At 44.1% G+C, this 20,301-nt stretch overlaps 1 protein-coding gene across 2 annotated transcripts in view; it reads right to left on the bottom strand.

Moving 5' to 3' along the window:
- Positions 1 to 12,842, bottom strand: part of GRIA1 (glutamate ionotropic receptor AMPA type subunit 1) — a 307,872-nt gene extending 295,030 nt beyond the window's left edge. For both annotated transcript variants that reach the window (XM_040498315.1, XM_040498324.1), the window contains exons 1-2: positions 12,423 to 12,842; positions 9,250 to 9,387 (exon numbers count right to left, since the gene is read on the bottom strand). In XM_040498315.1, the coding sequence (XP_040354249.1) occupies positions 9,250 to 9,387; positions 12,423 to 12,504 (220 nt within the window). In that variant the 5' untranslated portion in view covers positions 12,505 to 12,842. The remainder of the gene's footprint in view (positions 1 to 9,249; positions 9,388 to 12,422) is intronic.
- Positions 12,843 to 20,301: the final 7,459 nt, after the last annotated feature.

Raw genomic sequence — 20,301 nt, 5'->3', positions numbered from 1 at the left:
AAAGGGGAGATTAAAAGCACCTGCCTCATGGCATTGTATTGAGTGGAAAGTTGATTTGAAATCAACTGTCATTTGTTCCTTCTTATAATAACCACATATAATTGGTATAGTTATTTCCTTCATCTGAAGGAAACTGAAGTTCAAAAAAAAAAAAAAAGAATTGAATTGTCCAAGCCATACAAGGCATCAATGCCACAGCCAGGCCTTGAACCAGAAATCCTTTATAGACAGTAGAGTCTTGCACCTTATTTAGAACCCTTACTGACAGTAGTCCAGGAGGAGCAGGGCTGAGCTTCTGATTTGACTTACAACTGGTTTTCACCCCCATCACTGTGTTCTAACAGCACAGTTATAACAGCCTTCCACAGGAATTTACAACACAGCCTATTGGAACTCTCAAAACTCATAATATCAGAGCACTACTCCCGTGAAAGGCAATAATTCAGGTTTACTCTCATCCCTGCCCCTGATGTTATATAATATACAGCTATTCATTCATTCATTCATTCCCTCATTCATTCATTCATTTATTCATTCAACTAGCATCACTGAACACTATTCTGTGGTAGACACTGCAATGAGAAGCTAAATAAAATGTGGCCATAGTTTCCAAGTTGCTTAGACCAGTTGGTCAGATAAGATAAAGATCTAGGTGACTAAAACCCAGGGCTAAGTATGACAGCTGCTATAGGGAAGGTACCAAGGGCCAAGAGTCAGAGAAGGATATGACCATGGGAAAGCAAGGAAGGTGATATAAAGGCTAGGACTGAGCATAAGGACAGAATATCAAAGGGGAACATGGAAGGAATGAACAGTTTCTAGGTACAAGTGGAGGAAACGGCAAGGAGGTGTCCAGTTTGACTGCAGACCAAAGTAGTGTAGTGTGGACTCTTCTGCTGATGAAATTAAGTAGGGACTCCAGATGAGTCCTTGCCTCCATGCACATGCCTACCAGCCGTGTGCTGGACCAGCCTTCAGTCCCCATGAGAACACCCATGGGCACAACACGGAGCCCATGTGACAACTTACCCCTACACCCAGTCATCGGCTTCCCCTACCCCCCAGCGTCTGTCCCTCTGCCCAGCTGCCAGACTTCATCCCAAACTGGCAACAAGAGTAAAGGCACAGAGGTCATTTCTACATACGCAGAAAGTCTTCAGGGAACATGAAAGTGGCAAAGTGCTCTCAAGCATCTGAATCCTGGTGAGAAAGCAGAAATCTGACCGTGACACTTCTCTGCTTAAAACCTTTAGTGGGTTTCCCATGGCTCTTGGGTTAAAGATCAAAATCTGTAATGGGGCCCCACAAGGCCTAGCCCTTGCCATCCTTTCCAGCCTTACGCTCCCCTCACCCCTCACGTCCTCCCCACCAGGCCTCTGTCCAGGAGGCTTCTAGAATATGCCTCCTATTCCCAGCACCACATCACTAAAAACCCTTCAGTTCTTAGCTCAAAACCTATTCATCCCTCTGCCCAGAGTTGATTCCTTTGTAATATGCTTTCACTGAACCATGGCCCGTTCTTTCACATCTTTGTCACAACCTATCATTATATACTCATCTGTACAATTCTTTGATACCTACATCTCTCACTAGCTGGTAAGCTCCATGAGCACAGGGCTGCCTTCTGTTTTTGTTCACATTAGTAAGCCCTCCATAAACACTAGTTGAATATTGAATGAATGTACCTGAGGCTCATGGGAGGCTCAGTACCCCTGCACTGGCATACAAAATGTAGCCTGCATGTGTAACTTGGTGAGGGCAAAGTTCAGAGTCTTCCTTAGATTCTCAATCAATCTAGTGGCTGATACAAGAGAGTCTTCTCTAAATAGTTTATCCCTGAGTCTTCTATACACTTTCACCATAGAAATATAGCCCTAGAAGGACTCTTAGAAATCATATGAGCTTTATGTTACATATTCATTTTTAAATATTTATTTGAGAGAGAAAGCACGAGCAGGGGAGGAGCAGAGAGAGGGAAGAGAATCCCAAGCAGGCTCCTCACTCAGCTCAAAGCCTGACGTGGGGCTCGATCCCATGAATCACAAGATGTGACCTGAGCTGAAATCAAGAGTTGGATGCTTAACCAACTGAGCTAACCAGGAGCCCCTGAGCTTTATTTTCTAAATGAGCTGTATTTTCTACTTAATTTAAGTTAATTTACTTATTTTCGATATGAAATTTATCGTCAAGTTGGTTTCTATACAACACCCAGTGCAATGAGCTATATTTTCTAAATGAGGATGGGGGCAGTGCTTGTTCAAAGTCACACACATGCTTGTTTCCAGAAGTTAGTCCAGAATTTGAATCCATGTCTTCAAATCTCAATTCACATACTTTTCACTGCCTCAAACCTGGTGTGTGTGTGTGTGTGTGTGTGTGTGTGTGTGTGCGCGCGCATGCACGCACATGACAGAGAGACAGAGAGAGAACCTCTTCTTTATATCAGGTTTTTTGTGCATGCCTATTTCCTCTATAAGAAACTGAGCCCCTTCAGGGGAGAATCAATGCCTAATGCATTTTATTTTCCTCAATTCCTACTATAATATCTTACATTGGCAAATGGATTTTATGTTGCATCAACTTCAACTCTGACCAATTTGTAGTAGCTGCCTGTAATGCTATGGTGAGAAAGAATTAAAAAAAAAAAAAAGAAGAAATAATTTAAGGCCATGTCTACACTCAGTGGGAAAGAATTCTGAATCAGTAAATTCTGTCTTCTAGGGTCTGGAAGGGGGTAGTAATGGTACATGTGCTCCATAGAAGGCAGTAATAATAGAGTTTTGAATGAATGAACAAATGAATGAATCTTAACCATTGATCTTGACCATCTGAGTGGAGAACAGCAATCTGGCTGATTTCAGCCGTCTTCAACCTAGTCAGAGGGAGCAGTGTTCACAAAGTCGGCACCAAAAAGCTTATGATTAGCAATATTAGAAAAGAATCAAAAGTGAAAATGCAGATACATGTTGATGCCTGCATGTCTTAAAGGGAAGGCATACGGGAAAATGGAGAAGCCACAGTCAGATTTGTAACATCAACCAGACAAATGCAGATATCGGCCGTTTAACTGAGCACAGAGGGGATGCAGGAGGCAAACTCTGAACTCTTCACCTCATCAAAACAAACACATGCCCCACCCTTCAGTGCCTGCTCAACCTCGGCAGAGGAATCTTCCTTATTGCCCACACAGCCACTTTCTGCCTCAGAAACCTTAGCTCTTAACCCCCAATCATAAACTTCACCGTGGCACTTTTTGCGTTGGACTCTTTCACTGCTAGTTTTCTTTTCTGTGTCCCTATGTGTCTTGAAAGGGGGAAAGCTCACTGAGTTTTGGAGTCTCCAAAGCTGACTTCAAATACTAGGTCACCCCTTCTCCACCGCAGAATATGGGGAAGACACTCTTGCCCAGTCTCAATAGCATCATCTACAAATTAGGGATAATAACTTTCTAGGATTGTCCGAAAACTCAAAGACAACATAGGTGAAGTATCTGTCACATGGTAGATCTTTGAAATAAACTTTTTCTATCTCAGGGGCGCCTGGGTGGCTCAGCCGGTTAAGCATCTGACTTTGGCTCGGGTCATGATCTCGTGGTCCGTGAGTTCCAGCCCTGTGTCGGGCTCTGGGCTGACAGCTCAGAGCCTGGAGCCTGCTTTGGATTCTGTGTCTCCCTCTCTCTCTCTGCCCGCCCCCCCCCCCCACTCGTACTCTGTCTCTCTCTCTCTCTCAAAAGCAAATAAACATTAAAAAAAATTTTTTTAACTTTGTCTATCTCAGCACAAGCCCTCCATTCTTTTAATTATTACTACATACAGTTTTTTTTAGAGCAGAATTCACATATCTTTTGTGTCCTCTATTACTAGTTATAGAGTGAAGAACAGATATTATTTGAATGAAACAATGAAATGACAGGTGCTGAAGGATATAAATTATATATGAGTACCTCAGCTTGCTCACAGGCCTCAGCAAGCTGCGTAATTTTGTTACAGTGCTTTATGTACAACAGGGAGTGGTGAGGACTTTGGTAAACGTGAGAGTTTATGCCTTATACTTAAGTTGGACAGCACTTCTCAGCTCTAGACCATAGAAGCTGAGAAGGAATGTAGGTCTGGGGTTGCCCAATGGTCTCAATTTTTTAGAGAAGACAGAAATCTGGATTTTTATACCACATTTTAAAGAACACTATGAAGGTCAATCAAAACAACTCAATTGACTATCAGTCTACAATTCTAAAAATGATGAGGGACCCTTAGGCAAGAGTTAAGATGCTGTCCGTCTACTACCTATGCCTAAAGTCTGGTTAGATCCCCGTGGGCTTCATGAATGGGTCTATAAAAGAGGGAAACCTACCATAATTAAGCAACTAGCCCCCACCTGCTTGCCATTCAGGCTCTCAGCATCTTTATGCTATATGATTCCCTGACTCCTAGAGACACTTGTTAATTTGTGTCAGAGGTACAGACCTTTGCCAGGTGTTCTCAGCAACATCAAACAATAGATATTTGTGATCTTTCTGGACAGTGATTCACATCTGGTGTTACAGCTGATCTATAAACACATGTCAAGGCAAGAATGCAGCACAAACCAACTGGGGCATAAAAACAATGCCTACAGGAGCCAACTAGGTAAATAAAATGAGACAAACGGACTGGTTGGGAAAGAAACCATCTAGATGGATGGTGGGAATACTCCCATCTCAATCCCAGCAAATTGGAGTTACATAGATGTGAGATCTAATACTGCTACATCGTTTAAAATTTCAAAGAGCCTAAGATACCCAAATTTTGATGTGAAATTCCATTTCCATGATTCTTTTTTTTTAATGGTTATTTATTTTTGAGACAGAGAGAGACAGAGCATGAGCAGGGGAGGGGAGAGAGAGAGGGAGACACGGAATCCGAAGCAGGCTCCAGGCTCTGAGCTGTCAGCCCAGAGCCCGACGCGGGGCTCGAACTAATGGACCGCGAGATCATGACCCGAGCCGAAGTCGGACGCTCCACCGACTGAGCCACCCATGTGCCCCGAAATTCCATGATTCTTAAATATTGTGCTGAACCTAGCTTATGGATGCCATTTGGGGTCCCTTCTGCAGTATTTGAGAAATGGCACATGAGAGGCCCAGCCTGGAAGATCTCAAGAGGACAGAACAAGAGAGTAACAAAGTCAAGTATCCTCTTTACTCTTGCACATGTCATTCCCTCTGCCCAGAACACACTTGCCTCATCCCTTTCTTGCCCTCTCACCTTGTCTTCCTGGAAAGCTTCTATGTATCATTGAGACTCACTTCAACCACCACTATCTGAGAGGCCACCCCCACCCTTTAAGGCATCTCGGACACTTCCCACAAATTGCTGCTCCAAAACAACAGTACATTTTAATTTTCTCTTTACAGGACAGCCTCACGAGGGATAACGTCCTACAGCGCAAGGAACATGTCTTACTGTTGTCTGCAATTTTAGTGCTTAACACCATGTCTGGGTTTGATTAAGGACTCAAAAATGCTTGCTAAGGGAACAGAGGGCTTTTTAGATTCAAGAATTGCTCAAAGTGTGATTCCCATACTAACTAATACGGAGCCCACCCCCCAGGGCCAGCTCTGGAATATTCTTACTCAAGAAGTCTAAGAATCCACCCCTAAGTCTTGCTTTAAATAAGCTGTCTCGGTGAATTTTATATGCACTGAAGTTTGAGGTCCTCCTGGCTAAACTGTAACCGTAACTGTAAGGAAAGAGGCTGCGTCTTCTTTGTTGGCCATTATATTCCCAGCACCTGGTACAGCATTTGGCACGAAGTAAGCATTGAGCATTTGTATATGGAGGGAACGAATGGATGCATGAGTGAAAACTTAAGGATTAAGTTATAACTGCTCCTCACACCTTCAATGGAAATCCCTATCAGTATCTCTCATCTGCCCATTTATTTATACTTACCATAAAGGCACCGAGATAAGCTGAATATCTGGTCAATAATGACTATCACTATGGACAGTCTGCTCAACCCGTACCCCTCCAGGCTTGGAAGAATATAAGGCCTTTGCCGATTCAATGACTTTATCCCTGAAGGATTACAGACAAGCAAAGCAAGGAAACTTGATTACAAAGAAGACACAAACCTCTCATCTTAGCTACTGGAATTAGTAATACTCCTCTTCCATCTTCCCTGCATCCGCTACCCTACAACCACCACTGTTCCCTTTTGATCCTCTCTTGCCAACACATCCAGCGGGCATAGTTCCTGTTATACTTCCTCTCCCTTCCCTTCTCCACCCTCTGGTGGAGGGATAATGAATAGCAAAACGGGCAGGAAAAAAATCAAATGACAGCAAAAATTATGAATAGCAAATATTTAGTTTGTTTTCTGGAGGTAATTAGACAGTTAATTTAAGGTAACTACTAGTCCAGATTTCCAACTAGCACATGAAATTAAATCCGAATAAAATGCTTTTCTTGGTTTTCCATAAATGATTAGTTAATGCAGCCCACCTAAAACCGATCTACTCCCTTTGACGTTTTTTACTCAATTCAAATTGGGGCAGATGTACCATTTCCCCAGACCAATGGACCATAGGGAACATAGCCCCAAAATGTTTCCTAGCCTCATATAAAAACTAACAGAGAATCCTCCAGGCAGGCTGGGAATTGCAATGCCACCATTGCCACCCAAATTGCCCAGTACTGGCTCTGATCTTGGAGCTAAAGAGAAAAAAATAAAGATCTAAGCACAAGATAACATTACTGCTTCTTAGACAATTTCCACAGCAGCATTCCCCACTGGACTATAAGCTACTTGAAAGCAAGAGCTTTTTATCATCTCAGTTTTCCCAGGGTCCATCTCAATTCGTAGCATTGAAAAAACATTTAAAGAAAGACCAAATTAATAGAAACCTGTGCACTGGTATATGGCAGGAATCAAGTTCAAGAACCAAGATCCATTCACTCCAGATTTACTAACTACAATGGGTAACACTGTCTGTATCATATTTCAATCTCCCCAATAAATGGCCAACAGCCCTATTACAGATCAAGTCTTAGGTAGCTAACTATAAGAAATACCACCTTTTGCCTCAGAACATTTCCTCCTTTTTTTTTTTTTTTTTTTTTTTTTTTTGTCTTTTATTATCTTGTCCTGTCAGTCAACATCTCTCAACACCAGGACAGCAGTTAACATCTCATTCCACCAAGTTCTGCTGTGGACAATTCTCAGCAGTATGAGTGAATACACATGTCAGCCATTTATTTTTCCTGATTCCTTAAGCAAGTAATCCTTCCTGAGTAATGGACCCCTTTGAGAGTATGACAAAAGCTTTGGAGTATGACAAAAGCTATGGAGCCTCTCCTCAGTAAATAAATTATCATATGCATATAAATGCAAACTATTATGCATAATTATAGGTTGTTTTTAGATACTTTGATGCCCACATCCAAATCCTCCTTTCAAAGACCTACTCTAAGCCATAGTAAAAGGAATGGGAGGTTATTTGAAAACCAGATACCTATTCAAGATTATTCTAGCTTTCCAGGGAGATGGTGTCACAGAACTACGATTCAACAATTAAACTCCAGCTCTTTTTTAAGGGTAGTAAGTAACACAGTAGACAAGATTTTCAACCTCAGCATTATCAAAATGCAGAATTGCTATTTTATTTACTCAATGGGTCACTCTGGTGTAAAATCATAGCTATATTTTGAAGCACTATAAGGTTTCCTCCTTAGGTGCTTTATCAAGCAACTGCCTTAAAAGTCTCTGAAACACCCTTTTGCTTCTTGAGTAATCTAAGCATAACTGATCAGGCTACCATAAGGATCAGTGTATCTATCACAGTGCCAGGAACATGGACCTTGGGGTCACAAGACCACCATTTATTTCTTGGGCAACCCTGGGCAAGTTATATAACTTGGTGCAGCCTCAGTTTTCTAAAAAGAAGATAACATAGTGCCCCCTAAGGCACCTATGAGGATTAAATGAACTAACACATGAAAATTAGTGTACTGCAAGGGCCATAGTGATGCTCAATGAATGATAATAAATGCCAATAAAATTGTCTATAAAATACTTATAGTTCTTAACATATAGTAAATCCTCTATAAATGGAATCTGGAATAATCCTTGGAATTTGAATTAACATTATCTTATGAGTGGTCTTAAGGATAGCAAGAATTCCAAATTCTCAATATGAGCTTTCAAGGCACAATGCACATTCAGTTTAAATCGTTGAGAGTCCTCCATGAGGGAATGTGGGAAAGAGTTGAAGGAAATAGGATCTATGTGTTTGACTATCCATAGTTCCATAGAAGATCCTCCATAGGATCTACGTATTTGACTATCCATAGCTCCGTAGAAGTCACCAACTCCATAGTGGCACACAAAACCTACAGTGCCAATTTAATCCAGTTTTGGGTCTCCAGTTGTTCTTGCCCATTCAGCTCACACCTCCATGCCATAAATCCCTACTTGAGCTTAATCCCTGGAGGGAAAATGTCTCTGCTGATTCATTTTTATGCTTCTATCTGTCTTCAAATGGCAATCGGGTAACCACACAATCTCCTTTTCAGTCCTAGTTGTCAGAAAAACTCAAAATGGTCTTTGTTGCCCACATTTTTTGAATGCATTCAACTCATATGTCAGAGACTTCTCTCTTCCTTCTCTTTCTTGAGGTCACCTCTGTTCTGTTTTATGCTCAGAGGCCATCCAACAAACTATGCCTTAAGCAGGCAATCACTTAAAAGCATTTTGGAAATAGTCAAGGCACCAATTTTAAAATAGTTATTGGTCATTTCCCAAAATGGGAAACCAGATATACAACTTGTCATATACCCTTTCTAATCAAGCTACAGGTAACATTTTCTCTTTTTAACTTATGCACAGGAAAGGCTTAAGCATTTTAAACCACATTTTCCAAGTTCGAATCTTTAATTCTACACCTCTCATAAGTTTCTTACGTGTGAAGCTCTCTCAACTGAACAAGAAAACCTCTGCAAGGTAGGGAAGATGCAGTCAACCCAAGCTCCGATTGTGCTGGCATTTAAAGTTAGCTGACAGTGAGAAAGCAGACCCATTTTCTAAAGCATTCCAGGATCTAAAATACCAACTGATGGAATCGCTCAAAAGGCCCCGTTTTCTTGGAGGGCTTTCTCTTAGGAAGACGAATGACAACTCAAGTGGTTTTTGTGACACCGCCACCTACTCACAGGCCCTCCTTTCATTGGCTAATGGCAGAAAGAAATGTCAGAAATAGAAGCAATTACTTACATCTATAGGTCATCTCAAAGCTGTCGCTGATGTTCACAATATCAATCTGGGGGAGCAGCTTTGGGGGCTCTGTGAGTTGTGACAAAGCAAATCTAAAAGCGGCATGTTCCTGTGACTGCTGGTTTGGAAATAATCCCCCTAAGAGAAAAGAAAAGGCAACATAGCATCTGGGATAGAGATGGGTTTAATCCCCCAAGAGCCCACCCCAGATGGGCCCTTTTCTTCTCCCCGTGCCAAACCCACTAGTTGTAGCCTTTAGTCTTGGGGATATGAGTTCAAATAGACTCAGCTAGACTTTGAGGCTTAAACTTCCACTGATGAGCTTTTATGTGCCAAGGCCTCTAACATCTATCACTCTGCCCAAACATCTGATTGTTTGCTCCTCAACCCAGATCAGGTCAGAGAAAACGGGAGAACTACATTTCTCGTTCTCCTCCCTTGGGTGACCATCTGGGTGGCCTAAGCTCTTCTGTGCATGTGAACTCTCACTGTGTCTCATGTTCCCTGTATTGGACCCGTTTCTTATTACAGAGCCTTACAGGCAACAAATGTTGCAGGGTGAAATCTAGTTCTGGGACTCTGTGGGCTTCTCCAGCACTCTAACCTTTTGCTTTGACACTTTTGGTCTTTGACCTAGCAAGACCTGCATACAGTTTAAGTATTCTATGGCCTCTAAGGTTTATTATTCATTTTCTCTGAAAACCCTGGACTTCTACAAAGAGTATTTTGCTTCTTCTTTGACACTCATGATCCTAGCTACCTAGGAATGGCTTGTTACATAAGAGATTGCCATTGTGTATATTTGCATGGTAGAACCTTGGACTTCAAAGATGTGGGGGCTTAAGAACGTCAAGAGGGTACAAAGAATATTCTATTCTAGTAAAAAGCACAACAAAGGTGCCTATTGAGGCTCTTGTTCCAAGAAGCAAGAGCACATGCCCTTACTTTGTATTTACTGTGGACATGTTAATGAATTAAGCTCCATTTCTATGAACTGGAATCAGCTATTTTCAGAGACTAAACTATAATGAATATTTACATAGAAGTTTATCTCAGCTTCCACAGGAATCACAGCCCCAGCATAATGTACTTATAACTTCGTCTACAGTGGGTACGTGTTTGTTTTTGAGAACCAATAAATGGGTTGTAAGGCTTTTATTAGAGATCGTACAAGTAGAATCAAGTACTACCTGATGGCGGTGATATTTTCAGCATTTGTTCTGCAATGTAATGTTTTAACCTTTTATTTGAGAACAAATCATGGTCTTATCAGTTGAACAAATAAGTTGGGGTTAAATATAATGAAAAATCTACAGAGATACATGGGCAAACATATCATATGCATGTACACAAAACACCTCTGTGCATTTATACCCATAGTGATATATACAAATACATTTGGAGAAAGCAAGTCCACAAATCTCAAGGCAAGCATTTACAATCGGCGAACTATGGGCAATACGTAGGTACCAACATAAACAATGCTACACATAAGAGCAAGTGATTTACACATGTTCATGTGCCTCCATTTTAAGGAGTGAAAACAAAAAACTCCTTCTTGATTTTGATGCCTCACCCTCCCTCCCCCCAGGTGACCACACCCCAAACACATTCCTGCCCCCTTCCTCCTCCTCTGTAATGAATGAAAGAGGTGGTGGGGTGGGGAGGTAGGCGGCTACAGACTGGGCTGCAAGAGAAGTGTCTCAGGAGGCAGGAAGTTTTGTTTTGCGTGTAAGGTGTAAGGCACTAACACATATACACAGACACACTTCAGGATGTAGCTTAACAGGTGTCAGGAAACAAAGCAAGTTACTCCATGGCTGTTCCAGCCACCCTTGGAGCCAGCATGCTGGAGAGGCCAGAAGAGACTGCTACAGCAGCACATGTGTGCCCAGCAAAACAGGACCTGCAAAACCACCACCACCAGCCCCCCCCCCACACACACACACAAACACACACTCACACAAAGAACACAAACTACCAGTCACAGGAACTTTCCCTGGTGGAGCTATGTCCCTATCAGGGGAGAGAAAGCAGAACCCAAGCCAACCAAGATGCCTCCCAGCAAAGCAGCTTGCTCCATTCTGGGACACATCCAGCACTGAAAGGCTGGTCACACTGAAGCCCCGAGCCCTTGTGGACACGCATTGTTATCGGTGTCATTGCTCTCATTTGTTTTGCTTTCACCCGTTATTGTGAGGGGGAGCAATATCTACCAGCTGTTCCACAGATACAGGGAGGGTGAGGGGTCCTTTAGAAACGCAACAACCAGGAGGGGAAATGGGGAACAAAAAGGCATGCAGCATGTTGAAACCTGCCTCCAAGTTGAGAGGATAAGAGCCTAGTGACAGGGAGAGCTAAGCGGAGGGAAGGGAACTATGTGTACGTGTGTTTGTGTGTGTGTAAAAGGTAGACAATGTCTGTGGATGGAAAATCTAAGAGGAGGGGGCAATGGAAGGAAGAAAGGAAGTTCCAGGATCCGAGGAGTGGGGACCACCAGCCCAGCATGGCAGACAGCAGACAGAAGGCAGCTGGGGGAGTCCAGAGCAGGAATTAAAGCCCCCTGGACTTTGAGTGGGGTCTTTTGGCATTATTTCAGCTGCTGCAATAAACCCAGCACCCTTCACTCCTTCTTTCATAGGGTCTCTTTCCCCTCCCCCAGCCAAGAAATAATCATCCCCTCGGTCATTTAAATACATATATGCATATTTAATAGCTAATCACACAGAAATACACCACACATATTTATATAAATGAATGAAATCAGGCACCATCTATGAAGCAATGGAGTGAACTCCTTTAAACACCCACTACCCTTTTGCTGGCTACAGCCTGAATTTTCTTTCCTTCAAAGCAGTGGTTCCTCCATTTCACATGCTCATGCATAGAGTGTGAGTGGTGTGTGTGGACCTGTGTTTGTGTGTGTGTGTGTGTGTGTGTGTGTGTGTGTGTGTATGTGTGTGCACACTTCCCACTGCCCCTCATCTGATCAAGAGAAGCCCCCTCCCCTGCTGGTGGTCCAAGTCTAGCTTCCATTATCACCCAGCTTTCTAACCAAGCACAATCTGTAGCGAGAAGGGGGGGACACAGGGACACAGACAACACCCCCACCCCCCCAAAAAAACCCTTGCCAGACCCAGAAAGTCCCTCCCCAGGCTGCCCCTCTCACTCACCGATCTGGATGTTGTTGGGGAAATTGGCACCTACTACCGCGCCTAGGAAACCGGTGCAGAAGAAGGCAAAAATGTGCTGCATATTCCTTTTTGCATTGGCGAAAAAGAAGCCCAGGTCCAGTCATAGATTTGGTATTTCCCCCCCTTCCCTTGATTCCTCGCTCTGTTCTGCCTGTTCTTTTCCTCCTGCAGTTCCTGCCTTCCTTGCTTGCTTCCTTCTTTCCTTCTGGGAGGTTTGTCTGTTTCCCTTTGGAATCCGAGCACTTAAACGGCAGCGTTAACACCAACTGACAGCCAGATTAACTGAGCACGGAAGAGAAGCCCGTCCTCATGCTGGCGGAGCGCTGGCTCGCTCCCCCTCTCCTCTCCTCTCTCCTCTCACAGCCTGCCTCTCTCTCTCCCTCCCTTTCTCTCGCTCTCCCCCTCACACTCACACAGGCAGCAGGCTCAGTGCTAATACCCACCGAGTTTCACAGCTGACCTCCTCTCCCTCCCACCCCCAGTCTCCCAGTCCTCACCTTTTCCTCCTTTCTGTGTGTGCGGTTAGGTGGGGGGGAGGGGGGTATGATACAGGGTGCCTGGTCCTGAAAGGGACAACCCAATCCCCCTTGCCCCCTTCCCCCTCCCCCGCCTCCCCCAGCTCTCTCTGCCCCCTCCCTCAGGTCCCAGCCAAGCAGATGCTACTGGAAATGTGGGTTCAGCTGTAAGTCAGTAGGTGGCAGGGGGTCCCCACAATAGTCCTCCATCCACCCGCTGCTTGATCTAGGTCACTTTTTCTAGGAGCGCACGGGCTGTGCTGGATATATCTCCTGCACTCCACTGGCCCAATTATTCCTACAACTAATTCCTGAGGGGGAAGACCCTAGAAATCCCTCCTAGGAGCTTTAAAGGAAAGTAAAGCCTTTTCCTTCCTAATGGGAGGAATGACAGAAAGGCTAACCAGAGGGTCTGGAATGATTGACAGGTGCCTTGACTTGGACATTTGGCAGTCCCTGTCTGCTTTTACAGGCCAAATTGGTGGTCCCTTCTGAATCCCAGGCATTTAAAATGGGCCCCCTTCCCACTTTCCCTGCATGCCACAGGAGTCTATAGCATCAGAATTGTGTGGGTGTACAATAAAGGCTAAGGATACTTAGAGCAATTACATGAGTCATTTTGCAGGGATTCTAACTGAGAAGATTCAGGCTTCTTTCAGTTATCTCTGGATGCTGGTCATGCCCAATGTAAACGAGAACTCTGCAGACCCTCCTGGCCTGGAGCTTCCACTGAAATAACCTGTAGAGAGAACAACTGTGTTCACAGAAATCGTGTGGGTTGCAAAGTGACAGTCACTAACCGCCACAGAGCACTTTGCAGTTTCTGAAGCAACTTCACGGTGTTTCCTCACTCTCTCCTCACGCCAGCCCTGTGAAGTGGCCACCACCCTTGTCTTACGGATGAAAAACCTGAGGCTCTAGGGACTCAATCATAATAATACAGACCTACAAAGATGGAGTCTGGACCCTCAGGACCAACATATGGTCCAACCTGTGAACTTGAATGTTCTGGGCAATACCAATTGACCCACAACCCTGGTCAGAACTCCTGCCCAACAGATGATACCATAGGAAAAAGAAAGTCCACCCCTCCACAGCTGGAAAGAAGAACAGACCTGATTTGGCTTTGGCATTTGACTAGGCCATTTTATCTCCAAACTCCTCACTTCCTTCACCAAGATTGCTCAGTTATGCACACTAACATGGCAGCTATGAGGGCTGGGATTTGCAAGAAGTATCTGACCATGTTCAATGGAGCTCCTAAACTAGGGACAAATTGGAGGTCAGATGCTTTATAATCGCCTATGCACTTCCACATATATTAATTAGCTCAAGTGACTTTTAGAGCTAGTGTTTATTCATTTACCACGTGCCAGGTACCACGCGAGGCAATGTGCACACATCACTTACTTGTGCCATAGCACCTGTGGTAAATAATCTCACCCCCATTTTATAGATAAAGAAACTGAGACCTAATAATTTACCCAAGTTTCCACTACTAACAAGGGAGCGGTTGGGGATTTGAACACAGGAAACTCTACCATGAGACCCAAGCTCTTAACCCTCAGGTTCTAATGGCAGAAAGTATGGGGCAAGGACATTCTAGAGGCAGTGTAAGTATCAGCTTGAGAAGGTGAGAGAACAGATCAGGAAAGACCACCTCTAAGGTCCCTGCCAACATTAGGAGTCTATGATACAATGATTCCATCTTATAATTTCTTCATTTGCATTTTTTTGTCTCTTTCTATTTTGAATGGTACCTGGGGATATTTCAAGTTCTCTGAGCTTTGTGCCTGGTAATAATAATAATTAGGCTGTCACTGAAAGCTTCACACTTTTCTGTCACCTTTCAGAGGAAGATCTCAAAGTCCTTTACAAGGATTAATTAGCGAAACCTCAACGCCTACCTGTAATAGTTAAGATTTGTTTTGCTTACTTTGGGGGAAGGGGGCTTGAAGGAGTCAAAGCCATGCATTTTCCAAGATCATTAGAAATCATATAGTCAGACGGGTTTTCCCAAAATATAGATTTAACCATGTCATTGCTCTCCTCAAATATGGTCAATGGCTCCCCTTGGCCTATTAAATACATAGTTGTTCAATGATTAAATAAACACGGAGCTTAATATTTCAAACTTGGGCATTTAGGTCAAATTAAGCTTAGGTTCAACTGTTTATCTTTGAAATTCTCTTCAAATATTGATGGAGAATCTACTCGGTAGCAGACAGGGTGTCAGGGGCTGGGGGACATGGAAAGGAATACGACACAGTTTCCTCCTCCAGGCCAGTGAATGTAGCAGAAGAGGAAGATAGACGAATCCTGCCATCTGTCATCCAAAGCAGATCATGACACGTGCTCTAATAGAGATGTAAACACAACTCTGGGGGAGCAAAGAAGGAAGCAACCAATACATCTGTCCATGGGGAGCCAGCAAGGCTTCAAAAGGCAGAAAGTGAGGGCTGGGGAAGACATCCAATCCGAGGGAAGTGCATCAGCACGGGCTGGCGGCCGGAGAGGACACTGTGTACTCCAGAAGCCCTGCATCTGTGGTGCAGGCAAGGAAGAAAGAGTGGGAAACATGAAGCAGAGAAGTCACAGTCAATATTTGGAAGCCCCTGAATTCCTGGCAGGCAATGGAGAGCAAGGGGACATCTTGAGTACGATAGTTATGTGACCAGGAGTGTACATGAGAAGGAAGCAACTGGCCTCTCGTGGAAGGTGATTTCCTCATTTCTTGAGACTCAAAAGTTGGGACTACACACCATACTTTGCCTCAATAACCTGTTCTGATGTCATCCTTCATTAGTTCATCATGCAGTCTCCCTCATTAGTTCCCAGTTCTATTTGCCACTGCCAGTATCAGTCTTGGAAGGCTTGACTGTTCATTGGCTACCGTGACTGAGGGCAACCAAACCCTGTACAAATTTGTCACATAGTGTGATTTACATACACTTGTACATCCATCATCTCATTTCACTCCCCCCCAAAACCCACAAGGACTGGAATTAGAACCTACTTTTACAGATGAATTAGGACTCAGAGTGCTTGGATGGTTAGCTTAAGACAGTGGTTCTCACCTGGTAGTGATTTTTCTCCCCCAAGAGGGTATCAGGCACATGTCTGGAGTCATGTTTGGCTCTCATAACTGGGGAGGCACTGCTGGCATCTTGCCAGTAGAGGCCAGGGATGCTGCTAAACATCCTACAATGCATAGGACAGCCCCCCACAACAAAGAATTATCTGGTCCAAAATATCAATAATGCTGAGATTGAAACACCCTTCTTAAGGAGACAGAGCAAATGGCACATCTGAGACTACACACCAGGGCTCCAATCCTAGCCTCTCTCCTCATTATATTACATCGAAGAAAGATTAGATTAATCTTCTCTAAAGACTTCACACTTTAAAATAGGACACCTGAAAATGAATGTTCCTTAAAGTCCAAACGGATGTACCTAACGGAGGGGCTCCAGGCAGTTGACAGGCCAGTGGCAAAGCCTTCTAATGCTTCTCTGTGCCCCAGAGACGGCATGGCACCCACTCCTGAGATCATTCTGACCTATCGCAGTTCATGTCTTTGGCATACTTTTTTTTTTTTTAACACTTACTCATTTTTGAGAGACAGAGAGAGAGAATCAGTGAGGGAGACACAGAATCTGAAGTAGGCTCCAGGCTCTGAGCTGTCAGCACAGAACCCAACGTGGGGCTTGAACCCACAGACCTTGAAATCATGACCTGAGCTAAAGTCAGATGCTTAACTGACTGAGCCACCCAGGTGCTCCTTTGGCATTCTTTAAGTTCCATTACCATATAGTCAGAAATAACCTAAGATTTATATATATATATATATATATATATATATATATTTTTAATTCTTTTTTTTTTTTTTTTTCCCTTAACAAATCATGGAGAATGGCATTGGTCAGGGATTGAAAATACAAATGACTCTTTGGGCCAAGCAAGAAAATGAACAAATTGAGCCAAGCTGGTGAGAGGGCAATGAGGACAAAGACAACTAGAAGGTATACAATATTTCAAAAGGCAGTTGCGGGCCCTTGATGACAGCCAATTGTTGGAAGGAACCAGAGGCCTGATGTGGCCTAATAGTCTGATTTTTTTTTTTTTTTTCCCAAGAGAAAGCAGAAATAAGGATTTTGTGTGTTTTTAAACACCAAGTGTACCTTCCCTGCACAGGATACAAAAACGCAGGGGGTGTACAGAGGGAAGTGTCTCTCAGCTTGAGCTGGCCCACGGGCCACAGAGTGCCAGTTCTGGGTCAGTGGAAGGTGAGACTCAAGGGTCCAACTTGGGGGATAAGTCCATGTCATCTCTGGGCCTTTGTTCCCCCCTCTGTAAAGTGACGAGACTAGATTAGGTGATGGCTATAGACTGTTGTGGCTCTGACCCTGTGAGTCCATTTGAGGGCGGGGACCCAGTGAGAAAGGAAACTGATGAGGAATGGATCTGGGAGGGCCTGTGCTCTCCCCCTGTGAGTGACCAGGGCCATCAGCAGGTTCCTTCCCCTCCCCTGGGCTCGCATCTCAATCTGTAAAATGTGGGGGTTGTACCAAGGTCTCTTCTGGCTCCAACGTCTTAGGCTTCTAGGGCAAAACAATTCAAGGGTGGGGGGAAGCCATCAAATTTATGATCTGAGAACAGATCGCTGACAGCTAACAAATTGGCAAAAACGCAATCAGAGAGAGGCTGCCTCTGTGGCTTTTATAAAGGCCCTGTTTTAAAAGATGTAGAAGAAAATAATAATGATAATATTTTTCATGTTTTTAGCACAATTCCTACAGAAAGCTCCCAAAATACTCCACAGACTGTGTGTGGTGAGAACACCACCCCAAAGAATGTAATTACCCAGCCTGGAGTTCTGCCAGGTTTAACAGCATTTTCTTTCTTTTTTTCTTCTTTCAGTCTTCCCTCCCCTTCTCAAACAAATGACAGCATTTTCATAAGCCCTCAGCATTACTAGGTAATTAGGGAGCAGTGCAAGTTCTGGAAAATACCCTGGGGCAGGATCAATGCCTGGGAAAAAAAAAAAAAAAAAAGAAAAGGTCTATTCCAGGGGGAAGATCCTACGCAGGAGCCTTACCGGTAGAAATCGGAGGCACCACTGACTTCCTCCGGATCCGCAGTGCCTTCAGAAAGGTGGCCTGGGCAATGCTCACAAGAGCGGCTGTCCAGCGCACCGCCCTCCCCACGGCTTTGCGGGGAGGGCGGGGGAGGGGGGCCTGGTCTACAGGCAAGACAGCAGGACTCTCAGTGCACCCTCGATGAATGCATGATTTTGGATGAGGTAGCCCACCCCTTTGTCTCGGTGTCTTGTCTGTGACATGGGGTTGACAAGAGGCCTACTTCATGAGGCTCGCATGAGGATTAATAATGTGCCGGATGCCAAGGGCCTGGCAAAGCTACAAGCACACAGTAAGGACTTTGCCAGCTATTATTGCAGAAGTGGGAAGTGTGATTGTTCTCACCTAGTGGTTGGAGTTCAGGTGCGTCCTGGCACCTGAGGCCTTCCACGTGGCTCCCATCTGCTTCTGAAATCTTCTCCTATAGCTCAGGTGGCCAGTCTTCCCTTAACCCTATGTCAATTCCCCACACCCTGAGAACATCTGTCTATCAGGGACACACAAACTGCTGATTCTACCGCCCGCAACCTGCTCTTCCCCCTCATTCTTCCCATCTCCCTAAATGACACCTTCACTCCCCTGGTCATCAAGCCAAGGACTCCACATCCAACCCATCAGCAAACTTTATGGGCCAGGCTTTCAAAATACAGGCTGAATCTACCCCTTCCCACCACCTCCCCATCCGCCCCGCCTCGCCTCTCATCTGATCATGGCAATCTTTACCAACACTTGTTTCTACTCCTTCTCTACCTCCCCCACCCTGCTAACCACCATGGCAACATAATTTGTTCGCTGTACAGAAGCCAGAGTGAAACTTTTAAAAACAGAAGTCAGATTTTGTCACTCCCCAGCTCTAAAATATCCAGAAGCTTCACATCATTCTTAGGATAAAATCCAAAATCTTGCTAGTGGCTGCCTCTTCAACCCCATGTGCTATATTCTTCTTCCCTTGCTCACTCTACTCCAATCACATTAGCCTTCTCGTTGTTCCTTGGATGCACTAAACATCATTTGTCTCAGGACCTTTGCACTTGCCCTTATTTCCACGTGGAAAGCTCCTCTAATAGAGCTGTACACAGCTTCCTCTCTCATTTGCTACAGGCTTCTGTTCAAAAGTTTCTTATTTATCTGAAACAGAATCCCTGCCCCCTGCCATGATTTTTGTTTCCCTTACTCTACTTCATTTTTCTTGGCAGTGCTTATCCTACTTACATACACCATATACTTATCATTTGACCCATTATTAGAATGTATCTTGCTCACTCCAGTGCTTAGGATGGTCTCCAATACAAAGTGAGTTCTCCATAACTTGGTGAATGAATGAACGCATGGTCTTTATCCTCCCCTAAAATATGCTTGCTTTTCTTTGTCACCTTCTGATCTTTTCAGACCCCATTCGTTACCCATCTTCCCCACAATGCCTTGCCACACCCATTTGGCCTCCCTGAAAATCAGTTACTGATCACTTATTGCTTTTAACTGATATTTAACTTAGCCTCTCCCACTTGATTTTCAGCCCCTTGGGGCACATGAGTCATGCCTATGATATAATGAGAGTTAATGATTTTTCAGTACTTACTATATGCCAGGCTACACATCTACTACATGTCATGGGATAGTCACAGCAACCCTGTGAGGTAGAAACCCTTATCATTCTATTCATGGGTTGGGAAGGGAGTGTTGGGGACATTAAGTTACTTTCCAAGTTTATATAGCTATTTAGAGGCAGGGTTAGGATTTCAACCCATATATGCCTGGTTCCTAAGGCTGGTTCTCCTAACCATTATCCTATACTGTCTCAGGGGCCAGGCTCATCATTTTGGTCAATTTGCACTTGCACAGCCCCTTGACCATGTGTGTTATACTTCCAGAAAAGTAAAGGGCTTTGCCCCAGGACACATGGCCAAGAGAGGATGTGGCTCAGGGAGTCCTTATACTCAAAACTTCATTCTCTAGTAGCTCAACCACAGTATTAGCAGGAAGGGGCCCTCGGAAGCCATTCAGAAAGCATGCACAAGACTGGGGTTTGCTTCAAAAAACAAATGTGTCTTGAGAAAGAAGGTGAATCATTGTTTCTTGCCCCATATCTGGTAGCCTTTTTTGAGGCCCAATGGTAATTATGGTGCCTATTGTAGTGCCCAACCACCCCCACAGCCAAAGGGGGATTTTAATCTGTTTTCAGGAAACTCGAAATGTAAATGATTC

Source organism: Herpailurus yagouaroundi, unplaced genomic scaffold (genome assembly GCF_014898765.1).
Source record: "Herpailurus yagouaroundi ecotype Mexico unplaced genomic scaffold, PumYag 29, whole genome shotgun sequence".
Lineage (NCBI taxonomy): Eukaryota > Metazoa > Chordata > Mammalia > Carnivora > Felidae > Herpailurus > Herpailurus yagouaroundi.
Note: the sequence above shows the minus strand (reverse complement) of the source record. Positions and strands in the feature narration are given on the sequence as shown.